The 25,875-nt window shown below is 42.7% G+C and overlaps 1 protein-coding gene across 5 annotated transcripts; it reads right to left on the reverse strand.

The window, feature by feature from the left end:
- Window positions 1-10,431: 10,431 nt before the first annotated feature.
- med25 (mediator complex subunit 25) lies at window positions 10,432-25,015 on the reverse strand. Of its 5 annotated transcripts, none has more exons than XM_062531758.1 (21): window positions 24,793-25,015; window positions 23,944-24,093; window positions 23,803-23,848; window positions 23,495-23,619; window positions 22,974-23,072; window positions 22,774-22,797; window positions 22,458-22,578; window positions 21,863-22,022; window positions 20,277-20,407; window positions 19,992-20,067; window positions 19,278-19,567; window positions 19,039-19,131; window positions 17,879-17,961; window positions 17,710-17,767; window positions 15,830-15,937; window positions 14,860-15,042; window positions 14,414-14,524; window positions 13,872-13,943; window positions 12,102-12,266; window positions 11,715-11,838; window positions 10,432-10,883 (listed from the first exon to the last, which is right to left on the reverse strand). In XM_062531758.1, the coding sequence occupies exons 2-21, from the start codon at window positions 24,087-24,089 to the stop codon at window positions 10,777-10,779; spliced, it is 2,322 nt and encodes a 773-aa protein (XP_062387742.1). In that variant the 5' UTR covers window positions 24,090-24,093; window positions 24,793-25,015; the 3' UTR covers window positions 10,432-10,776. The 5 variants fall into 5 exon arrangements, with proteins under 5 accessions (XP_062387742.1, XP_062387740.1, XP_062387743.1 ...); XM_062531756.1 differs by having other exon boundaries at window positions 20,277-20,410; XM_062531759.1 differs by lacking the exon at window positions 22,774-22,797 and having other exon boundaries at window positions 20,277-20,410; window positions 24,793-25,014.
- Window positions 25,016-25,875: the final 860 nt, after the last annotated feature.

Raw genomic sequence — 25,875 nt, forward strand, 5'->3', positions numbered from 1 at the left:
AATGGATGAATCAAGTATTGTACTGTGTTCTCTGATGTTAAAATAGTATTTAGATGTTAAAATAATATTCAACTTATCGTATCATATTCAACAAACTCAATTGCAATTTTACAAGCCCAATTAAAACCTTATATTTACCCATTTTTAGTGGCTATTTCTAAGTTCAATATTTTCATATGAAGGAGGGCACAACCATGCCTCATGTTCATGATAGCTTTTTGGTTATGCACAACCTCTCCTAATTCATCAAAACCAAGACAAAAATGGTTTCCATTCTATGTCACCTTTAAGGATATCCTGAGAGCCGGTGGATGTTCCCTGAAAGCATAGGCGTGATCAGGGCTAAGTGGTGGTTGGGGGACCATAGCATCACCGCACCCAACCAATTTCACTGACAACATTTTAAAACCTTTCTATGACTTTCCACAGCTTTAAGTACAACATTTCTTACTCTATACCACAGGTTGGAACTTGCAACTTAAGCGTAATCGCTCCCAGGAACACCCTCTGTTTGCTGGTTGGTCCGGCTTTCAGGAATCCGAAGTAAACAAGGGAGGATCAAGCTATTCCAGACGGAGTACTGTAGGAAAAAGAAATTGAGCAGAAGTATGTAGATAGGCGGTCTATGGTTTTGGGAAATGTAGCCCTATCTTTGAAGGAAGTCATCAGATTCTGTGACATGATGTACACCATCTCATGCCTATGTCCTTGGTATGACTAAGAAATGTCATGACTTTTCCAAAACATTCAATGAAAGCCCTGGATTTCATGATTTCTCCAGCCATAATGCCATAAAACGGTTACCGTATTGCAGACTGCAATCCTTTATTTCAGCCATGTGTCTCTATTGGTGTAATCAACGTGTGCACTCTTCTTCACTTTCACTTTCTTTCGGGACACCATCCCTACAGGCTAGAGGCCTCTTCCTCCAGCCTCTCCCTGCTTGTCCTCTGCTTGTTAGAAATGTGTAGAGCCTATCAGACATTATTTGGTCTATCTTACATGATCTTACAAGACAAATATGTTCCATTAAATTCAGAATAAATATCCTACAAGGTGAATAGCCCATACGATGTTGTATCCGAATGCCTTGTGGCTAGTGGGTGCAGAAAACGAGCGCTATATAGGCTACGCATTCAGAAAATGAGCAGTAGCAAATAATCTATCTAGTTCACGGCACCATAGCAAGGCACTTCACCTCTCAGCTCTTTTTCTTTTTTTTAGCACTCTGTTTCTGGGAATGGATACTTTGTATCTCTAATGCAGCTGTGATGTCAATACTCTAGTTGGTGCTTTTACCAGTCATACGGACACAAGCCATGTTCCGCACTTCCCAATGTGCACCTGAATGTGTGTGCCTCCAAAGAAAGTGAGGTGGTAGTGTTGCTATGTTGTGTCCGGCCAAGCCATAATTGTATCATTAGCATTCTATAATCTCATCAATTTGACTTTATCTCATAATTGTAGTATCTCATTTTTTGTAAAAGTGCCAGAAACAGGCATCCATATACAATAACCCTTAACAGGAGTTCCTCACCTAAAAAGAAAAAGACTAGCCCAACCGGCAGTTTCTAAAAAGATTTTGGGCACCTAAATTGCTGTGGTCATGTGAACACATGATGTACTGATACATTAAAAAAAAAAAAAAAAAAAAAAGTGTCAATGGGACATAAGTGAAGTGCAACATTTTTACAATATATATTGTAGTGGAGCACTCTGTTTCACTTCAGGTGAGGGTGGGGTTGTTTTGCGTAATAACCATGTTTAAGCAGGATGTTTAAGCCGGATGATGGTGTGTACATGTACTCAAGAATGCTCGTCTATACAAACACATTTGTCTATATGCACACATGGATGTCTAAGAAGTGTACACAATAAGTGTGTACACAATAACTGCGTGTGGACTCTGTGGACATGAATGAGCATGCATGGGTGGGTGTGTATGTGTGTGAATCCTGATTACTCTTTGCTGCTGTTGCTGATGGTGGTTCGTCTGGTTGGTGATGACCTGGCAGGTGCCATGGATAAAGCCGCTCTGGGGTAAGATTCTACAAAAGTTAGCTGCGTCGTTGCCACTATAACACAACTTTCGATCAAGTGCGTGAATGGGTGAGTGAGTGAGTGAGTGAGTGAGTGAGTGGATGTTGTGGACACAGCTGTGTCTGAACCATTTACGAATGAGTGTTGGAACTATCCTTTCTAGAAACACCAGATCCAAGAATGACCATTCTAACTTCAAAGAATGCGATGGAGGTTAGCCGATAACTCTCTCTAGAAACGCACTCCTGGTCATGGAGGATGAGACCCATGAAGATGCGCTTCTTAGAAAAGCATCAGGATCCGCACCTCACATGGAGCGCTGTGGGGGAAATGCACACTATTCACACGAAGAGTCAACTTTTCCCTCTGTGTCCAAGACCTATTGTGTGGAGGTGTTGAACTGAATCAGAAATTCTGTGAGGCCAGTACAGTGCAAAATACAATCCACACACATGCTCACAATCAAAAATTCTAGTGAGTATTCATAGCTTTGGATCCTAGTTCTATGCATATGCATAGCTAAGTACTTGTGACATTGTGACATTTACTACGGGGATTCATTGAGAGAAGCACTGATGAAATCCTTTCAGAAAATACCACTTGAACAACGCTAGAGTCTTTTAATGGTGCAGAAATCTGTAGAGGAAGTCTGAAAATTGACTGTGACATATCAAAAATGTCACACATAATGTGGAGTCTATCTGCAGCAATCTTGCTGAAGAAAAATATTCCCAAGCTACCTGTGTCAAAACTACAATAATGAATAAGTATTCCTTTTCATTATTTTTGATAATACTTCATAAACCAAAACATGATCTATTTCATTTTGAAAATACAACTTATTTATTTGCCTCATGTACAATAAGTATACATTATTTGTTTCTTCATTTGAAAGAAAACACCCACAGGTGTGTAAAATCGTGAGTGACTTAGTGATAAATGTGGTGGAGGCTCTATCATGTTTGTCTTTCTCTGTCATTTTTCTATACTATAAAGGAAAAAAGTGCAATGTTTGTTTGTTTCAGAATGCTGTGCATCAGAGTGTCTACCTGGCCTTATACTATTCTTCAAACATTGGGAAGGTATCACAGTTCTCATCAATATTAAAACAATGGCCTAGTGCTAGCTCATCAAGCACATCACAGCTGCATGTTCTCACTGAAAATAATGCACGCTGGTCCCTGACACAAGTGGAGTAGGAAGGATGTTCATGAAAATGTTCAGAAAGTTAAGGTAGCTAGCGGACCCAGCCCAAATATTTCCAGCGTTTGGCCCATGAAATAGCATTACATTCAGTTCAACTGTGTGGCTTAAAGGCTAATTTGTTTTGTCTTACAATTCAGTACGGTTCAAACCACTGAACTGTAAATTGACAGCGTTGTAAACCAAATGTTTTAATTGTTTTTGACACCATTATTTGTCCATTAACCTAAGTGCACAGTTCAACAACGTGGATTTCTGTAACAATAGCAGTTATTTGAGATCATTTTTCCACCATCACAAATCTATCATCTTGACAGCCTAATAGCTGCATAAAAAAAATATGCAATTAAATTTGAACAGGTCCACATTTATTATCTGATCCTTTGTACAGAGATCCAGGGACAGAAACGGATTCATCTGACAGAAACGTGTAGTTTCAATCCCATATGCCATCCTCTGTATCAACAACATATTTGACACAACGTAATCCAAACCAGACCACAGATACACAAGAGCCTGTCAATTCTAAGCTTTTAAACCATATCCACTATGGAACTATCCTTTGTGATCTACTCCCCCTGGTGGCAAATTGGGGTCACTGCAGTCCTGAAGTCAGGAGCACATACTTTGCTGTAGCCCTCAACTCTAGTGGGTGTCACTGCTGCTGACTCTTGAAGTCACAGGAATGCAGGTATTGCTGTTGCCCTCAACTGTTGCAGGAGGAGGTCAACCGCGGAGTGAGTAGAAAACATTCTCTTCCTTTGAATTGTCCTTGTCCTTGAAAAAGGGATGAACTTACTATGCTAAAAGTTAAAAGATAAAAGTTATAAGATAAAAGTTGCAACATGAAAGCATGAAACACATTGATCTCAAACATACAACATGCCCTCTTGTGACCACCAGAGGCAGTTGCAGCTTCATGTCTTCATGCAAACCATGCCGTTCGCCATTTTGCAAAATGGGGTATTTATTGGTATTTTTGGTGTGTACAAAGGAAAACAGTGGTGTGTGTTTGTGTGTGTGTGTGTGTGTGTGTGTGTGTGTGTGTGTGTGTGTGTGTGTGTGTGTGCATAGAAGTGCAACATCTACTCACAAAGCCATTGGCTATAATGAGATAGAGGCCTTTCAGTGACTCCACGTCTTTGTTGGTGAACAGAGACTGCACCACAAACACATTTCTGGCCCAGTGTCGTCTGCCATGTGGACAGAGTGTGAGTGAGTGAGGATGATTAAAACGGCTGTGTGAGAGCATCACTCCCTGTAACACTGTGCAGTATAAGCCCCAGAAAGAGTGTACTAATGTGATGTATGTATTACATACTAGTAATGCAACGGACACAGTGTCCTATTCTGAATATCAGCTGTGTTGTTAATAATTTAACTCCACAATTGCCACAATCGATCTGCTGCACTACAGTGTTCAATTTATTCAATACCAAACATGCAATGCAAAAGAATGAATACAGGGTGCCAAGTCGCTTGTATATCAAAGGTTCTTGATTAAGAAAATGCTGCTTGATTTCCATTAAGGTCTGTGGTTATTTCACTAATACAAAGCTGGAAAAAGTAATGAAAAAAAAAAAATTCTGTGAAACCTAGTATATATGACCCTAATCCTATTAGGGTCAATTCTGTCCAACACAAACCCAGCATTCACATAACCCGCATTCACCCTTATTGCTTTAATTATTATCCTCTTCATTGCTTTATTGCTTCTCTATTGCTTTTTGCCATCCTATCTTCTTTATCAATCGTTTTAAAGACAATTCTGTCTTTTGACCTAATGGAAGTAGTTAAAGGCTCCTGCTTAATGACAATGGCTTGGAAGTTCAAATGTATGGCCAGAAATCGTTATCTGCTTTTACAGTCTCTCTCTCTCTGCATTCTCTGCATATTGAACTTGATTGATTTTTTCTCGAGTGACTAAATGAGAGTAAAGTGTACAGATGTGGGAATACATAAAATGGTGTCATTCTCAACGGTGAAACTAGCAATGCTACACAAACATTAAACACAGTTGTACTGTGAACAAGTTTTTTTCACAGTAGAAAACATGGTGTTTCTTCAAAAGCTTAAAAGCTTTAAATATTTTTCTGTACTATTATCATTATCGTTTCGTTTACCAGTAGCTGTTGTGGGATGAGCTGCATGATCAGCTTCTGTGGCCACTGGTCAGTGTTTCTGGAAGAGAAAAAAACACAACAGAGGACAAGACAGCAGGTCACCTTGGGCATTGGCTATCACATATTCGTCACACTGGCATCAGACAAGAGCAGGTGGTGGTGTACTCACAGGTTTTCCCCCTGGTTGACTTGCACCTGGCAGGGCAGGGAGCGTGTGAGTTTAGTATTGGAGTCCATGGAGGCCTTCGGCTTCTACAGAGGGAGATAGACATGGAAAAGCATGGTGTCAAAAGGCATGAAGAAGTTAGCATTATAATACATAGATGTGACCTCCACACTGACCTCTGAGCTAGTTATGGACTTGTGTGATTTATGCTTTGTTGGGGGGTTCCAGAACATGAGCAATCACCCTGGCAACAGCCAAGCACAGCATTCAAGAGAGGTCGATAGAGTACAGCCTATGGGAAAATAAACTGACCTTGTTCATCTTCTCCCCGTCGATGGCAAATTGATAATGGATCAATACCTGATTAAGCACACCAAGTGGGCAAAAGAAAACGGGCTTCCTCAAGAACAATATGGCCACTGAATTTATAGGAAGCATATCTTCATTATAAAGAAACACATGAAGAGGGAGCAACATGTAGCCTAACAGTTTAGCATTTCCAAGCATTACTTATTTACAAAACCCTTATTGGTAAACTGCTAAATAAAAAATGTAAACTTTCATCTTCCGTTTCCTCTCTCTTAATCAGTTTAGTCCGTGCTTGTCAACTGTGGTCTTGTGTGTATTATATGTTTACTCATTGTTGATATTGTTTGTATTTAAGCACTGTTGGTGAATTTTATTATAATTTCACATTAGACTATATTTGTTTCATTTATGTATCGTGTGCAGTTCTGAAAATGTGATTGTATTTCAAAGGGATTCTTTTAAAAAATAAAAAAAATGATGTATATGTGTTGCTTTGCCATGTTGCTTTTAGTCTGACTTAAAATAAATCAATCAATCAAATGTCCTGATTAATTTTGGAATTTCCCTGATGTTCCAGATGTTTGGGAGGGTCACCATGCAATATTGGTCTGTCCAGATGAGTGTTCAGCAAAGTGTTTGTCCACACACACAGCAGGTGTGGCCTAAGATGTCCTTGGGACTCTGCAACCCCAAATCAATGGATTCCCATGGCTCCCTCTCTGACATAAATCACTGGATAACCGCCTTAAGTCAATGAGCCAATCAGTTTTAGTGAACCTCCAACCCATGTCTCCTCGGAGGGCCAGCCAGGTCATATATAAGGAGGAACACACGGAGACATCCCCCAACCAGCTTTTCCTTTCAAACTAATAATGCAGCTGGCAAGATTAATCAGACTCCAGTCAATCAAGGCCATTGACCCAATTTTGAAAACAAATTAAGATGCAATTTCCCAGATCATAAACTGGATGGACAAACATGCACGAGAAAACTGAAACATACTGTACATGTCAGCTGTGTAAAATAACAGTGTGCGTCAGAGGAACTGACAGTGACGTCTATTTCAAAGACTTAAAGGGGATAACTACTGTTAAGAAACGGTAAATGAATCCTTTTTTTCACAGTATACAGAAGAATCTCTCACCTCTCCAGCACCCCTGCCCCAGGCAACAATCGTTTTGGCTCTTTGCAGCTGGCCAATGGGGCTGGCGCCAACCTGAGCCGCAGCCAGGCTGAATGAAAGAACACCGCAAATAGGCAGAGGGGACAGGGGTTGAGTGAGGCAGAACGCTAAACGGGAGCTATAGGCTACCTGGAACAACCCAATTTGAGTTAATCTATAATCATGCTAAGCTAGTAACATAACTGGGTTATTGTGTATCCTGTCATCTAACTCTGGGGTAGACGGTAAATGAGCTAATATCCAATCTGGTATATCCCTTTAAATATTGGATCCAAATAACACAAACTACTAATTTATCACAACGGCAAAGCTTGCAAGGATACAAGGAGGTTTATTTGTCCCATGCATATCATTACTTAAGTAAAGTTTCAATGAATGTCTAGAATGCCTGCACTTAGGTTTCCCCTGCTCCTCACGCGCACGCACACACACACACACACACACACACACACACACATGGGTGTCCCTTGGTGTTGTCAAAGTGGGGACCCATGTTCATCATCCTAGGGACTGCAAGATTACAACCAGGCAGATTACAGATATGATCATATGCTGCAGTGTCATAGAGAAGGTGGAAGAAAAATCTGTTAATTTCTTCTATGTGACCTGGACAGAGAGAAAGTTGGAGTGTGTAAGAGTGAGGTAGAGAGAGAGAGAGAGTGTGTGTGTGTGTGTGTGTGTGTGTGTGTGTGTGTGTGTGTGTGTGTGTGTGAGAGAGAGAGAGAGAGAGAGAGAGAGAGAGAGAGAGAGAGGGAAAGATAAAGAGAGAAGAGAGACGGTATGAGCGCAGTACCAAGATAATTAAAGAAGGAAAAAAAACTCTCAAGGGAAAGGAGGGTAGAGACAATCAGACTAAGAGATGGGAGTTGGCTGTCTACTCTGATCAAAAGTTTACACACCCTTAAATGTTTGCCCTGATAATATACTCACCCAGGTCTAATTGGCTATTACGGGAAAGTTTCGACACCTGTGATATGTTTGATTATACTTAGTGCCAGTGTATAAAAAAAGTCAATGAGTTCCGTTCCGTAGCTCTTGCGAGACTTCTGCGTATTCCACCCTAGGCGGCATTGACTTTGCTGGGTAAAGAGATTCGTGAGAAAGGTATAGTACTGTATAAATCAGCAAAAGGGTATAAAAAGTTCTAGTAGTGTTCTCAGTATGTCAGTGGTATTTTAAGTCTGATAACGAAGTGGGAGATTAGTGGTTCGCAGCCCAATTAAGATTTTCAATTGCCAGGAAAATTGGTCAGGATGCAAAAGATAACCCCTCAAGCTACTTCAGCTGAAATACAGGGCTTCGCTGCAAGGAAATGGTGAGACTGTTTCAAGATTCGCAGTAAGGAGGCACTTGAATAAAAATGGGCTGCACCGTTGGGATGCCAGAGTAAGGTCACCACTGTGCCAATGCCACTAAACGCCATGCCTACAATCTGCCAAAGAGCGCCCAGACAAGCCTCAGAACCTCAGCAAAAAAAAAAGTCATTTTGAGTAATGAGACCAAAATTGAACGTATTGCTGTGTTTGGTGAGGAGTGCACCGATCTCTACTGTGAAGCATTGAGGTGGATATCTGATGTTATGGGGGGCGGGGGTCTACAAAGGTCAAGGGAATTTAGCTCAAATTGATGGCAAGATGAATGAATGCAGTATGTTATCAGAAACAATTGGAGGACAGTTTGCGCTCATCCCACTTGGACTTTGACTTTCAAACAAGACAATGAAGAGCAAGGCCAAGTCAATCTTTCAGTGGCTACAGCAGAAATAAAGTGAAGATTCTGGAGTCTCTTGACATATCGTTGAACAACTTTGAAACGTGCAATTCATGCAAGACAATGCAAGCATTTATGGGACCTTATTGTCAAGAAGAATGGGCACCTCTATTATCTGGGAAATAAAGGTACTCATTCACAACCATCACATAACACTGTAAGCCTTCATTGATATTAATGGAGGCAATACAAAGGGCATGTACATTTTTGAATGGGGAACATGGGGAATCATAATGCCTATGCTTTGTTTAATGCTGTCACTACTCTGTATTCCTTACTGTTTAACTTGAATCACATTACAATAAAAGTAATGTGATTGGCCTGATCACCTGTGCTTTTTTTTTTGGTTTACAAAGTTTACCCATTCTGCCAAGGTATGTAAATCTATGGCAATGCATGATATGATTTACTGATCTACAATAAAACATTTTTTTAATTGAACTTAATAGAGTGAGAGGGAAGAGAGAGGGAAGAGAGAGGGAAGAGAGAGGGGAGAGAGAGGAAGAGAGAGGGAGAGAGCCTTATTATTGGCAGCCTCTACAGCCATTCTGCGGCTGCAGCGTTTATGTCTTATTTCATTTAGGAGGAATTACAGACATTGCACTTTGTTTTGGTGATTCAGCATATGGTGGATATAGACTAGTTGACGCCACTCTAGAAATGAATCGGTGAGCTAAGGCAATGGCCTTCTCCTCCCAAAGGCCAAATATGCTAGCCTGACGAGCCAGATTTGCTGCCGCTAGGGGCGTCTAGATTTCTAGGCTACAAATATGCCATAGTTTTATCATTTTTGGCAAAACTATTTTCACGCTTTTGCCCAAAAAAGGCTTCGAGCCTATCCCATTCAGGAGGAGCTAGAAAGGACAGTAAAAGCACACTAACCTACCACCTTATATGTCTGGGCTACATAAAGTTTTATGTATAAAATAAATCACGTTAAGCAACTCCTCTCTATGCCCTTCTCCTACTACAACTCCTTGCACTCAGTCTGAACTGCTTAACGTGTTGAACACGTGTGTAAAAACCTTTGTGCACTGATTCACTAAGACAGGTCTAAAGGTTTATTCAAGCACTAGAGATTCTTTAACATCCTCTCGGACTAGTGGTGTTTATATTGGTTTTGTTCCATGTTTCCTTGAAGTGAAGCTTTCTTTTAAGGACCTACGGGCACCAAGAGACATTCCTGCTCCTCTATCTACCTTACTCTACGAAGTCCCTCATCTCTCTCCAAGGCTCACAGGATTTTTTTTTTTTTTCAATCTTCACCTTCTTACCTGCAGGCGACAATATCATTTTTGCACATTGAGGATCTTTATTGGGTGAAATCAAACTAACCTCAAGTAGGCTACTGTGCTAAATAGCCACAATATCAATAACAGTAGTGGCAACAATATGAATGTTTCTTCATCCATCGCCATTTAAACATCAGATGAACGCTTGCTCCTTCGACTTCACATACACATTCCGCCCTCTTTCTCCATTTTTAAATATATGCCCTCTCTTTCTCTTTTCTCAATATGTATGAATACATAGACCTGATGAAATGGGTTTCTAAAAGTGTGGAAAACAACTGCAAGGAGAGAAAGAAATTCAGCGCTTACTCTGAAATCCATAAGTATGCACGACTGGAAGAAGCATCTCGGTGGACTTGACTTTATTATACCTAGAGTTTACACCGTATATGCATGGTCTGATGTGGAAAGTCATCAAACACTGCACTGCAGATGATTTCATTCTGAAGATGACTAGTCGTCTCTACAGTTTTCATGATGGCTCGTAATGTCCCAAGCTCGCCTTTGAAGCAAGCCCTATGAAACAGTACATGTGTGAGAGAAAGTATGCATCAGTCTTTTCCCATGAAGGGAGCAAAATCACATCTTCGTTTAAAAAAAAAAAAAAAAAGAAAAAAGAAAGAAAGAAAGAAGGAAGGAAAACTATATAAAAAAGGCCTGATGGGCATTGAAGTCCATAATGCTTCTGCTTTAGATAAGGTCCATAAGAATCTCATCCTCCATGACACTGGACACTGGTGGAATGCCAGGGCCTTGCGAGACAGGTCCACGGGGTCCTGCGGTCATCAGCATCTGACCTGAGAAAAAGAAGCAAAAGAAGTGAGAAAATATATCTGTGCCAACCATTCATTTACACCAACTGATTCTAATTAGCACAACTCTTCAGCTGGGTAGAGCAGCTATTTTATGAGATCACCTTTGCTAAGTGCGCAGGTAGAACCAATACATGATCGGACTTTCACTCTCTAAAGCTGGAGTTTTCCACCTCTGTCTTTCACATCACTACGCAAGTATTCCAGTCACTTCTTGCAATGGAACTTGATTCAAAAGTGATAGCATATGGTTGATCAGCTGTGTTCTAAAGAATGTTTGATTCAAGTTCAGCGTGTGTTGCGAACTATTTGTTTCTCAGCAAAAGCCACGATGAAACGGTAACAAATACATTTAGCTAAAAGAGTCATATCATATGGAGTTCATTCTTTTCATTCTGGCAAGTCGCTAAGTAGACAAAGCAAGACCCCTGTTAGAACTGTCGGGACTTATTTTCCCGATAATGGCCGGCGTTCTATACATTATCCCTTACTTAAACTGTAGCCAGTGTGTCAAGTGAGGCCTCGCCGACTGTCTCCTGAGATACCTTCAGACATTAGGTGAACGACTCTCAGATCAGCTCTCAGATCAGGCTCTCATCCAGATCAGAGCACTTAATCTAGTGTGGGCTGAATTGAGCTGAACTGGCTCTGGACCTGACTCAGGATCGGTTTCTGGCACTCCGGGCTTTTTCCATCACCCAGGGTGCCCAAGAGGGGGTTAGGTTTGAGCTAGGAGAAGCAGGTGCTGATCCTAGGTGAGAGCCTGCAAACTGGCTGACTGCCTGTGTCTGTGTGAGGGAATTGTTCTAATTTTACCTGGGAGCTGTTGCCTCCACTGGGCCTGCATGGGAGCGCCCCCTCCTGGTGTGGGGTGGACCATCTGCTGGCCCAGGCCTGACAGCCCCGGGAGCATGCCCTGCATGTGACCCACTCCAGGCTGCTGTAGAGGGGAACAGAGAGAGAGAGAGAGAGAGAGAGAGAGAGAGAGAGAGAGAGAGAGAGAGAGAGAAACAGAGAGAAACAGAGAGAGAAAGAGAGAGAAAGAGAGAGAGAGAAAGAAAGAGAGAGAGAGAGAAAGAAAGAGAGAGAGAGAAACAGAAACAGAGAGAGTAGTGTGGAGGGAGAAAGAGAAGAAAAGGTGATGAGATGCGAGAGAAGGTGTGACTTCAGTTTCTCTCAAACCCTCTTCTCAAAGGTGCTTACAGGCTGTTGTTGGCTCAGGAGGAGGCTTCGAAGCTGTGGATTGGCTCCCGGGTTGGGGAGGCGGAGCATGGCGCCCGGCTGGGGTTGTCCCTGAGTCACCTGGTTGGGCGGGGCACCGCTGACTGGGGGTTGCTGATTGGCTGTGGCTGCAGCTCGCATTGTCAGCTAAGACAGGAATGGAGAGAGAGAGATAGAGAGAGAGATAGATAGAGAGAGAGAGAGAGAGGCAGCAGAGGAGAGAGAGTTTAGCCCCAAAAGAGTGGCATAGGGGAAAGAGATAGCTGAAGAGGCCCAGCGCTGTGCAAGGCGGTGCATTAGGTGCTGTGTCCACCGAACGCGTTTTTTGCGCCGACGGCGACAATTTTCAATATAAAGTCTATGTAGCCCAGCGTTCACAGCGCTGAGCGCCCTCAGCGGAAAAAAGCTCTCGGCGCTGACGTTTTTTACCGCAGCGCTCAGAGCGCTCAAAGTTGAAACCTGTTCAACTTTTAGAACAGTGCCGGGCTCGTCAATGTCACTTCTCTTTATAAACTGTCTCCGGTTTTGGTAACTTAGCAACAATAAACACTTCTCGAAGCACAGAGAAAAGCGTTTTTTAACGCTTTCAGCGTAAAAAAACCGCGATTGGTGGACACAGCACCTTAAACAGGCCTGATAAGCACACGAAGCGGGAAGACGAGAGTCTGACATGCAGCCTGAGAGGGACCGGGGGCAGTGACTGGTGATAAGACTGATTGCCAGGGTAAGCTGGTAGCCACTCACTTGTGTGTGTGTGTGTGTGTGTGTGTGTGTGTGTGTGTGTGTGTGTGTGTGTGTGTGTGTGTGTGTGTGTGTGTGTGTGTGTGAGGACGCATTAAAGTACAAAGAGCTCCATGCCGGGTTGTATTTGTGCGCGAGTGTGTATGTGTGTGAATGTATGTTTCCTAAGTTACAACTGTGTATGTTTTTTCATTATTACTTAATATTCTCTGAGTATGCGTGCTATCTGTAATAAAACCAACATATCCAGGATAGGCCACTGGTAAGTAAACCTCAGATGGCATGGAAATCAACAAGTGGGAGAGAAAGTGAAAGAGACAGAATCTGTCATTGTCAATCTGTCATATTATTCATTTATGCGCATGTGTGTTCATGCATTACTTCAAGACAGACCATGACATCTACCATTTACCCACATGATTCCCTGTTGTAAACAGCTTCTGTTAACGTAGCTACATGTTAATGAAGCTGCAATAAAGTTGGATTTCATCTAATCTAGTCTAGACTAGACTAATGTGCTCACAACGCTCCTCTTTTCTAAACAGACAGCAGGTTTAATTATGACACTGACACTGACACACACACACACACACACACACACACACCTTATAAAAAGATACATCTTAAATACAATAGTGTTGTGTTTAGGACCAATTCTTCACAGCAGCAGGTAGTGCAGTGCAGCTCAGTCTCAGCTCTAATTGGCAGTGCCAGCTAGCTTGGAGAAGACTATGTTATCCACAGCAAGAACACCACACACACACACACTAGTTGTTGCAGATGCACATCAGTTAATGAACTCCCAACAGTGTTTCTGCTAAACTAGTATACATATGTTTTAGGAATGTGTCTGCTTTTATTACCGTTATTGTTTGTGCACGTGTGTTTTTGTGTGTCCATGTGTCTGTTTGTTTGTGTCTGAGCATGTATACAGCTTCTGTGTGCACATGCATATGAGAGTGTGTGTGTGTGTGTGTGTGTGTGTGTGCATGCACACATGCTCTATCTCACCATGGTGTTCTGCCTCTGCTGGTCCTCCATCATAGTGACCTGACTAACAGGCGGCATGCCCACCACCACAGACTGGGGTACGATACCGGAGGAGAGAGGAGGAGAGAGGCGAGAGAGGCATGGGGGGAGGAGGAGGAGGAGGAGGAGGGGCGGGGGTTAAGGAGTGGCAGGGAGAGGAGGAAAGAAAGGAAGAAGAAAGAAGTGCAGAGTGGAGGGTTAACAAAAGGCATGCAAGTTCCATCCCAGGACAGGGGGGGGGGGGGGGGGGGCAAGGGCTGATGGGGCTTGAGGATCCAGTGAAGGGGTGCAGTGCGCCGCACAAAGGGGGGTGGAAGAACTTCAGAACACCGAAGGAACGTGTGAGGGAAAAAACTGTGGAACTGTGGAGAACTCAAGAACGCTGGAGAATGCATGAGAGAACAGTGGAGGCGTGCAGAACATGTAGGAAACAGGGATACTAACATCTGATCAGGTGTGTGTGTGTATGTGCATGCGTGTGTGTGTGTGTGCATGTGTGTGTGTGTGTGTGTGTTGGGGGTTACCTGCTGCTGTACGTTGCCGTGGGCACCCTGGAGAGCACCAGGTGCACGGTTGAGGAAGTTCTGATTGGGCTGCACCTGGCCCTGCTGCATCTGAGCCGCTGGATTTAAACCCTGCCAGAGAGAGGCTCAGTCAGCACCACAGGTGTGTGTGTGTGTGTGTGTGTGTGAGAGAGAGTGTTTGTGTGTGTGTGAGAGAGAGTGTTTGTGTGTGTGTGTGTGTGTGTGTGTGTTTAACCAATACATATGCTGCGTGCATGTATGCAAGAGTGAACAGCACAAACATATAAATAAGTATGCATACATCTATACAGGTGTATCAGATAAATAGAATCTATTTATATATGAATTTAAATGGACACCTGTGTGTGAACTGTGAATAGGAATGAGTCCAGTTAAGTATGTGTGTGTGTGTGTGTGTGTGTGTGTGTGTGTGTGTGTTTCCTCACCACTCTTTGCTGCTGTTGCTGCTGGTGGTTCTTGTGGTTGGTGATGACCTGGCGGATGCCGTTGACGAAGCCGCTCTGGTCGTTGGGTATGAGGCCCATGAAGATGCGCTTCTTAGAGGAGTAGAGCAGCATCAGGACCCGCACCTCACATGGAGCGCTGTGGGGGAAATGCACACAGCCCGCCTGCACACACACACACACACGTAAGCGCACACACACACACACACACACACACACACAGGCTATGTTTACATTACCAAGCCAACCCTGACTTTTTTTTGCTTACGTGACACATATCTAATTTTTTCATAACATCATGTGACATCAGACTTTTTTTATTCTAATTTGGGCAGCTGAAGAAAATATTCCCAAGCTACCTCCTACCTACAACTGAAAATGTATTTAATGCATTGGCTTCATCTATGCTATGGTAGCATTATTCCACCTTAATGTATGTTGTATTGTATTGTAACGTAATGTATTCTGTATCAACAACATTTCACACAAGTAACAAAATTCGAACCAGAGGACAGAGGCCGTCAATGCTAAATCTTTATGCCATGTCCACTATGAAACTAACTTTGGTGACATACTCCCCCTGGTGGCACATTTAAGTCACAGTAGCAGAGTCCTGAAGTCACAGGAGTGAACGCCTACTCCACTTCTAGAGTCAAACGCTTGAGCTACTGAGAAACATTCTCTTCCCTTGGACCAACAGCTATACCGGGTCACTGATTTTGAGATAAACAGATATAACTTCAGTCACGGGGGAAAAACACTCCCGTGATCACAACGTTACCCTGTGCCCTCTCGAACCAACGGAGCCGGCTGCAGCTTCATATCTTCAATGAACGAGACTCAACAAATCCAGCAAAAAGGGATATGCTTTGGTACTTCCATGTGTACAATGTAAAAACCTGTGTGTGGTGGGTCTGTGAGCGAGCCACAGAAGTGCAACATCTGTACTCACAAAGCCATTGACCATAATGCGATAGAGGCCTTTCAGTGACTCCACATCTTTGTTGGTGAATAGAAACTGCACCATACGTGAGTTTCTGAACAGTGGCCCCAGCGTCGTCTGTTAGAGAGAGAGAGAGAAAGAGACACTGTATTAATGGCATGTGGCAAGGAAACATGAGAATCAGCCCCTACAACAGTCATGATCACCCCCTGTAACACTGTGCTTGTAAAAGCTGCTTGAGCTCCATCAAGGTCTACACCATTTGACAGTTACAAGGCTGGCTGAAGTAAAACAAACAAACAAATTGTAAAAAACCAAAATGAATGGAGAATGTATGTACATCCATGCAATTAAGGTTGACCGTATTGTCCAAAACAAACCCAGCATTTACTTGTTATATACTTTAGTAATGTTGTCATTACATATTCTTTATCAATATGTTGATATATGAGAATTACTAGTTTTGACAGAATGAGTGAAGGGCTCTTGGTTTATGACAAACAGACAATTTCTGCCTATACAAAGTCACTGTTTTTACATCCAAGCTTCTAATCTACATAGTAAACTTGATTGATTTTCCTCTAAGGGAAAGACTGAGCGAGTAAGCAAGCGTAGGTGTACAAGTGTGGGTTTACATACACATGAAATTACACATTCTCAATGGTGACAACAACAACACCAAACAAACATTTAACACAGCAGTTCAGAGAGACCAAGAGCCTAATGTTTCTTTAATAAGCAGCGTGGAAACATCTTTATTATCTTTAAATCAAAGCTGCAAGTACATTATGAGCTCATAAATGCTTTTTATCACCTCAGAAAAAAAATGCAAACGTATAGCCTTTTCTCTCTCAGGTACTGTCACTGAGAGATTAACACATGCTTTTATTACTTGCAGACTAGACTACTGTAATAGCTTGGTAATGACTACTAAACGTATGGATTTTTAAGTCACATCTCTGGAGAATGCTCCTATAAGAGTGGGTTACTTCTAGGTGTAGATAGATAATTATGCATTCTAGTCAGAGTAAGTCAGTCACTTCATTCAATGGTGGCAATAAATGTTGCTTTCCTTAGCACAGTACATAGCATTCGTTCTATGAACATGAACTCGCCCGTACAATTAAGCTGGAGAGTCATGTCCGAATGTAGCCACCGAAAAAGTAAAAATCGAACAATCTAGAACAGCCTGGGCTAGGCCGAAAATCAAACGTGAACGCTATTTTACCGCAGTTCTTCCCCTCCCTCCTCCTGTAACCTATCCATGACTGGTCACTGTAAGCTGCCTTTAGCGCGCACACACACACACACACACACACACACACACACACACACACACACACACACACACACACACACACACACACACACACACACACACACACACACACACACACACACACACACACACACACACACACACACACACACACACACACACACACACACACACACACACACACACACACACACACACACACACACACACACACACACACACGTGTTCTCTTTCTCGTCTCACTGCAGCTGAGCATCGATTTAAACTTTGCAGCCGCTGCACGGTTCACCTGCCAGCCACACCAGGAGAGGCGGTCCGTATGGATCGACTATGGTCCACTCCACCCCTAATATTCATTATGCAACATTGGTCTCTACTTTGTTCATTTTTATCGTTAATAATTCCAGGCGTTTCTGAACTGTTTTGCTGTGCTACTGTATACGGTGTACTGTACTTGTTTTGCGGTTTTCTTTACACAAAAGCACTACAGAAATAAAATGTGACTGACTCACACCCATTGATTGATGAGTTGATTTATTTGCTCTACTAAGAACCCTATTAGGTATTTATTGTTGATATCATCATTAGTATTTATTTCTTTATTTATTACCAGTAGCTGTTGTGGGATGAGCTGCATGATCAGCTTCTGTGGCCACTGGTCAGTGTTTCTGGGAGAGAAAAAAACACAACAGAGGACAAGACAGCAGGTCACCTTGGGCATTGGCTATCACATATTCGTCACACTGGCATCAGACAAGAGCAGGTGGTGGTGTACTCACAGGTTTTCCCCCTGGTTGACTTGCACCTGGCAGGGCAGGGAGCGTGTGAGTTTAGTATTGGAGTCCATGGAGGCCTTCGGCTTCTACAGAGGGAGATAGACATGGAAAAGCATGGTGTCAAAAGGCATGAAGAAGTTAGCATTATAATACATAGATGTGACCTCCACACTGACCTCTGAGCTAGTTATGGACTTGTGTGATTTATGCTTTGTTGGGGGGTTCTGGAACATGAGCAATCACCCCGGCAACAGCCCAGCGCAGCAATCCACAGCGCAGGGCACAGCCTTCGGCAAATAAACTGACCTTGTCCGTCTTCTCCCCGTCATTGGCAGATTGATAATGGATCAATACCTGATTAATTGCACCAAACCCAGAAAATGGGCGCTCCTCAAGAAAAATATAGCCACTGGATTTCTAATCTACATGCCTTAATGACAGAAGCATCAGGCAAAAGCAACATATGGTTGCGTTGCATTCACAAGTTATTGTTTCCATCCACTTCCATCTATTCCATCCATTCCATTGTTTCCATCATTTTTGAAATGGTTGACTAAAGAACAGCTCCAACAGAAATCAATCAATTAAATGAATTAACTGATTAATCAAATGAATGTAAGAATTCCATTAGTCTCCCGGAACAGAACTGTTTCTCATGAGTGACAGTGTTTGGGTTGGGTGTTCAGCATACACAGCAGGTGTGGGCCTGAGATGGCCTTGGGATTGCAACCCCAAATCAATGGATTCCCATGGCTCCCTCTCTGACATGAATCACTGGATAACCGCCTTAAGTCAATGAGCCAATCAGTTTTAGTGAACCTCCAACCCATGTCTCCTCGGAGGGCCAGGTCATATATCAGGAGGAACACACAGAGACAATCCCCCAACCAGCTTTTCCTTTCAAACTAATAATGCAGCTGGCAAGATTAATCAGGCTCCAGTCAATCAAGGCCATTGACCCAATTTTGAAAACAAATTAAGACGCAATTTCCCATGTCATAAACTGGATGGAAAAAGTGTGAACTATGTAAAATAGCAGTGTACACTCAAGAGGAACTGACAGTGACGTCTATTTCGAGACTAAAAGGGGATTTTTACAGTTAATGTACAGTAATCCATTTTTCTGATTTTTTTTTTTCACAGCATGCAGAAAAATCTCTCACCTCTTGCCACTCCAGCACTCCACTCCATGCAACAATCTTATTGGCTCCTTGCGCTTGGCCAATGGGCGTAGCTGCAGCCACACCCGCCTGAACCTAAAAAGACACAGACGAATAGAGGGGATGGGGTGGGGGTGGGGGTGGGGGTGGGCATAAGGAGGAGATCACAGTGAGGATGAGGACATGGCGGATTGAGAATGCTGGCTCAGGAAGATGCGAGTGAAGGGGCGTTACACACTGACCATGTTCATGGCCATGCCAGGCTGCGAGGAAGGAGGAGTCTGCTGATTGGGCCCTGGCTGCTGTTGGGGAACTGGCTGGGGCTGCTGAATGGGCACGGGCTGCCCAGGGGGCGGGACCTGCGGCTGTTGCTGTTGCGGAGGCGGGACCTGTTGCTGGGGCATCAGCGGCGTGGAGACCGTGGTAACCGTGGCCAAACTGGGCTGGCTGGAGGGGGGCAGTTTGACTCCGCCCACCGAAGGAAGCGTGGGCTGATTGCCGAAGGGGGGACCCGTGTTCATCATTCCAGGGACTGCAGGATTACAACAACTCAGATTACAGATGACAGACAGACAGACAGACAGACAGACAGACAGACACTTCATTGATCCCAAGGGGAAATTCAAGATATGATGATGTCCATGAATTGTTTGAACTCCATGAAGTATGGAGTTCACTCTTACAATATGATGGCTCTTACACTGATCTTCTTCAACTTTTACTTTCTCAGCGCCACTGGGTTAAGCCACCATTTTAGGTCAAGCTCAAGCATATTCCATAGATAATGGGGGTGAAGCCTATCACCATCTGTCACCTAATTATTTGCTTACCAAAGATATAATGCTCCAAGAGAAAGAAAATGTGTGAGTGAGGGAGAGAGAGACAGAAAGAGAGAGAGAGAAAGAGAGAGAAAGAGACAGAGAGACATGTTCTGAGAGACAGAGAGAGAGACTTACAGCGGTTCTTCTGGTTATTGGCAGCCTCTACGGCCATGGCGGCTGCGGCGGCCGCAGCATTGAGCGAGGGAGGTGCCTGAGGGAGGGGTGATGGTGGGGAGAGGATGATTAGCCGCACATTACACAAAATAATGGCCACACACCTCCCCACTTGAGCAAATTAAGCTGTCCACAAAACAAGCTACATCGTTTGGCCCTCCCGCTTCAATCACTTAAGCCACTAACCTATTTATAACTCTCTACTTCTGCAATGCAATTCACAGCTCTTATAGAGGTCCTAAATACCTGGTATGGATGATTTGGGTTGATTTGTTGGGGAGCCTGGGAGGTTGCACCAATAGGAGGCTGATTTCCAGCCATAGGCTGGGGGGGTAAAACTGGCTTGAGGGATACGGCCCCAGCACTGCCTCCAGAAGCTGCTAGAAAAAGGTAAAGACAACATAAACAATTGTTGAGAATTAAAACCAACATGTGGCTGTTAACCTGCTCAGTCTAGTTAGTTGCCAAATTAAAGGCTTACCACTTGATTTACATTGGCTAAATATTGGAATGGAAATTCAAATACCAAACAATTATCCATACTGATGTCAATCATAGACAGCGCAGTTTGATAACACATGTATGTTTGTGCTGGTAATGGCAACCTCTGCAATGCTTGCTTGCACGTTTTAATACTGACAGAGTTCACAATTTTTGTTTTCCAATTTTTTTTTAAAAATCACATATTATTTAAAAAATATATATCCACAGTTAAAGGAACCATATGTAGGATTGTGTCCAAAACCAGTACCCCCGGTACCCACCGGTATCCCCTCCCCCTCCCCAAGTCGAAGTTAGCAACCCGGATGCCGAAACACCACTGACTTTGTGATTAGTAGACAGGTGGAGACTGTGGCGCATCAGGCATCAGGCCAAAACACATAATTAGACCGTGAGCCAGGGCCTCAAATTATGGAAACCGTTACCGAAAAGGTGGCAAAGGCTACCATACATTTTCTGAAAGCCTGGAATCTCAGCTTTTCAATGATGTATGATGGCCATCTGACAAGAGTAGCTGTTTTGAGTTATGACACATAATGTAAACTAAGGTTAAAGAAATAATGTGTATAAATCAAGCAGAACACTGGAATATTTTATTTTGTTATGTTTGGTATCGTTTTAAAGGGGAGACTCTGAGCTTTCATTTAAATCCTTTTGTGAACATTTTGGATAAGTACAGCCAACCCTGGAGCTCTTCAAACCTTTAATCACACACATTTCCCTACCATTTCCCTGCCATTTTTTGTCTTTTAATCCTGTGGCACCTGGGAGCATCAGAGAAACAAAATCCAAACACTGAAATACTGGCATGACCCTAAGGATTCAGGAAATGTATAATTTACCCATAGTATCTGATTTGGAGGGGGTGATTTACAGTCTTGTATCAGAGATGCCGTTTTTTTCAAAGACATAAACAGTAGTGTACTATTACCCTTGGCTAATTTGTTGATATGTTGAGTTGAAAGTCTGAGGTAAATATATTTTAGATAATAATTATTGATACAGATAATTTTGAAAAAGTTGTTTGAAAAAGTTGTTTTCGGTAACGACCAACCCCTCTGGCTCACGGACTAAATATGTAAACATCAACATCAGTTGAGGGCTGCAACTTCACTTTTTAAATGCCAATATCCTGGCCAGACTACATTGTCAGTGATATAAGTATTTTAAATGAGCATGATTTCTTAATGTCTACTGACATATCAGGGCCATTTTATGATTAATTTAAATATTTTTTTTACATACGCTTCCTTTAAAAGTACCCAAGGCCAATGCTGATGAATTATGCAGTGAGTGGAATTAGGCTTTCGAGGCTCTCAGTGTGGTCTCACCTGGCAACACTATGCCTCGCACCAGCACCATGTGGAAGGGGTCCTGGCAGTAATCGGGCAGCGACGACTCCGGCGGTCCGGTCACTGGTGACGCTCGCTCAAAGAGAGCCCTCAGGGCCGGAAGCTTCCGTGGTGCTACCACTGAGAAATGGATTCCTTTCTGTGGGGAAGTGGACAGACATGATCAGAATGAAACTACTCTGCTGCTGTCAACTATGTCTATGTTAGCCAGCTATGTCAACTAATCAATGTCTGCAAAGCCTCTTTGGTAAAAGCAGTCAATAAGGTCTGTGGAGAGTCCACAATTAGAAAGATCAAAAACACTTAATGAAGGGGCATGCTCAAGTACAGGCTATGTATGGAAGAAAAAGCCTCATGGAAACCCTCAAGTTCTTCCTACCAGGTTTGCAAAAATGAATGTACTGTACATGATGAATTAAGCTGACATTCCAATGAGTCTATGGCCGTATAAAAGAAACACACTTGATCCATTAATTAATTGGTTTGTTTTAAGAAAAATACTTCAATGTTTAGGACATTTTAAATGTATCTTGTCTGAAAGGGTATCCATGTCTTGAGGCTGGTTATAACTCACGTCTCTGATGATCTGGACCAGGTTGTCAGCAGTGCAGCCTGTGTAGCTGACACTCTCCACCGCAGGCAGCAAGTAAGGCGGAGAATTACAGAGAAGCACACACACCTTATGGGTTGGCCCACTGAAAAAAAACACACACACATACATACGCACACACACAGAAGAGACACACATATGCAAGAGAGACACACACACACAACATCAAAGTAATTTATACATAAGTATACGGTTACGGTTATAACCCGTAAATACTGCTGAGAGTGTATGTGAAGATGTGTGTGTGAGAGATGTCACTGAACATTAACTTCTTACGTACATGCCTAGCGGCTCCTTGTCCTTGCTGTGACCAGGTGGATGGTGTGAAAGAAATTGAAAGATGATAGTAGTGACTAAATGGGAATGGGAGTGGGAGGGTGTGTATGAGAGAGTGTGTGTGAGTGTGTGTGTGCGTGTGTATACATATGGGTGTGTCTAGGACTACTACTAGGAGTCCTCTCGCCAGCACGAGCAACTCACATCTGTTCTCTCATCTTCTTGAAGTCGTCAAAGAGCTGCAGGGCCACAGAGAGGCCCTCGGCGATGAGACTGCAGCTCTCCGCACCGCCACCCATGAACCTGCCGCACAGGGGACACGGCAGCACTTACACCTCAACACATCCTACCAGAACGTTCTCCCACCGATGTCATGGACCCTGCTTTCAGCTCTCCGCAGGGTGTGAAAAAAAAAAACCATCTCTGGGCACCTTCACAGCCTGTCAACCCAGTTCAATTCAGACCTCTCAGTGCAGCTTGCTGACCCAGTACTGAGAATGCACTGAAACGGCATGGATTGGTGAATCGGCTGAGCTGAGAGAGGTCATTACTATACGTGTCATTCTCTTGAACTGGTGCTCACCTGCATCCCATCAAATTTTACCTAATGCACAATCAGCCATCCGTCAAAGTTCTTACAACTGCAATTTGGAACGGAGTCAAAATGTAAACACCGTGGCAGACATGTAGCGGACCCGTCCAGGAGAGCATAAATGAGTTCTTACTGAATGCTGTCGATCCAGGAGACAAACTCAAAGGCTGAGCTGGTGGGAGCATGACACTGGACGTAGGACTCCGGGGCACAGTCCACTGTATTGAACACCACGAGTCCATACTGTGTTCCGCCATACTAGAGGAGAGATGGAGAAACAGCAAAACAGCATGTGCTACTGAGAAATAAACACAAGCAAGATACCTCATATTTCAAAATGTCAATATATAACATAATGTCTTGAGTGATTATTTAGCGGAAGTTCATGAAGTGTATAATTTACTAAAATGGTGTGTACAGAAAAAAAACAACAACACTTACATCCCCCCCAAAGTCTGTCTCAGCTGGTGGACCACCATTGAAATACCTGTCGTATAAGGACAATTTCAGTGAGTTTGGGGACAGCATGCCATTAACACCATGGTAACAAATAGTACTGGTGCTAAGGAAAAGTATACTCACTCAATGGCAGGTAAGATATAATTCTTCCTGAGGGACTCAAAGTATGGTCCTAGGTTCGCCGTTCCCTCTATTACAAAGACCACGTCGGCCACCTGGTTCGCACCTGGTTTGGAGGGTGGCTCCATGTGTGTAGAGCCCGCAACCATGCGTCTTTTAATAAAAAGGAACAGTTTTAATGTTGAAGAAAGATTTCGAGTACGGGTATAGTGAGTAAAGGTACAATAAGTAACAGTAACAACACTAAATCTCCTCAACATTACACATTACACATTGCATCTGCATTTACACCCCCTTCTGTGACTAACATTAGTAGACTGGGTATATTATGGAATATGTGTTGAAGTGCGTGACACATACGAGGCTAAACTAAAAACATAACATTACAATCAGCATTTTGAAGTAGGCCTATCAGTTAACTTTACCCTTCACCATTCAGTTAACCATCTTCATTATACCAACATTTTAACTTCGCCACCAAATATGAATAGTCTGGGTAAACTATTTAATCAAAAGATACAATGCTTCACTCTATACACCGTAAAACAAGCTGTTTATCCTTTCCTGATAATGTTAGCATAACCTCATCAACTAACATTAGCTAAATTGGCTAACATCAACTTGATAATAACCTAAACAAAGGTTAATCATTACCAAAATTACATTACTAATACATCGCCCGCTAGAAGTATAAATACTTCACACATTACAATGTATCAATTAGTGCAATTATGTTCATAACGAACAATATACCATACTGCTTTGGGGTAAGCAACATTGCCATTTAGCCCATTCAATTGCCTAGCCAGTCAAGCTAGCTAGTTAGCTGGCAAGCCGCAAAAGGCTACTTACCTGGCGTTTATATTTCCGTGCTCAGTAAGAGAAAAACGCAATAGTCTGTCTTCTGAGGGGGTGTTGGTGGTTGGAAAAGTTATACTCGCCAAGGTTTTATTTTCGCTTAAATCCGTACATTTGAGAGTGCGTTTCGGAAGTTACTAACTACATCGGCTTTCCTGAAATGCGTGTTGACAAACAATCTGTAGCTTTCACTCTGTTATCCACACTTCATGCCTGTTGGAAAGATTGTTCAAGGTTGGTTAATCGAATAGTGACTGACTGAACAGTGAACACAAACACTGCTGACGATGGATGAGCTGACATCTAGCTGTAAGAAGATGTTCAATCGTTACTTAATTTACATTTCTAAAACAACTTAAATGTATGGCACTGCTTCAACTAGTATCCTCTGCCAACGATTGGACGTATTTATTGATATACCTTGGGGACAAGGCTAATTTTAACGAGGCCTCAAAACACTGGCACGCTAGCCAAGTAAGTCGCTTGAGTTCATATCAATGTGCAACAATCTTATTAAACACTAGATGTCAGCCAAGTATACTAGACTAAATACATTTTAAAATAGACAGGGGACCATGAGCAAGGACATAATAGAAAAGCTGAATTCCACTTCATTCCCAGCATACCAGAATGCAGAATGCAAGCTTTTTGCTCATACTGTAGCTCAGATTTCTGAATAGGGTCAGAAAATATGTTGCTATTTTTTGTTATTTAATGGTAATAATTTCAATAAAATAAACCGTTTATTTGCCAGGAAGTTTTCCAAATTCTGCAGCCTAGAAGTAGCCTATAGACAATTATCAAATCTAAAAGTTATCAGTTAACAGCAAATTAATTTAATGCTGCTTCTGGTCTGAACAGCAAAGGGACACTTTTGAGAATGACTGTGCATCATTTAGCCCTCTGACTTGTAAAGCCATGCTCTTTTAGTAGCTCTGAATACATTTTAATACATTAAATAAAGAGCAAGAATTCTGAGTGCTTAGTTATCAGACCAATACTGGAAGTACTTGCATGAATGCAGAATGACTATAATGTGATTTATGGAATAATGTAATTGTTTAAGGTTGTAGTATG

This window comes from Sardina pilchardus, chromosome 3 (genome assembly GCF_963854185.1).
Source record: "Sardina pilchardus chromosome 3, fSarPil1.1, whole genome shotgun sequence".
NCBI classification, from domain to species: Eukaryota; Metazoa; Chordata; class Actinopteri; order Clupeiformes; family Clupeidae; genus Sardina; species Sardina pilchardus.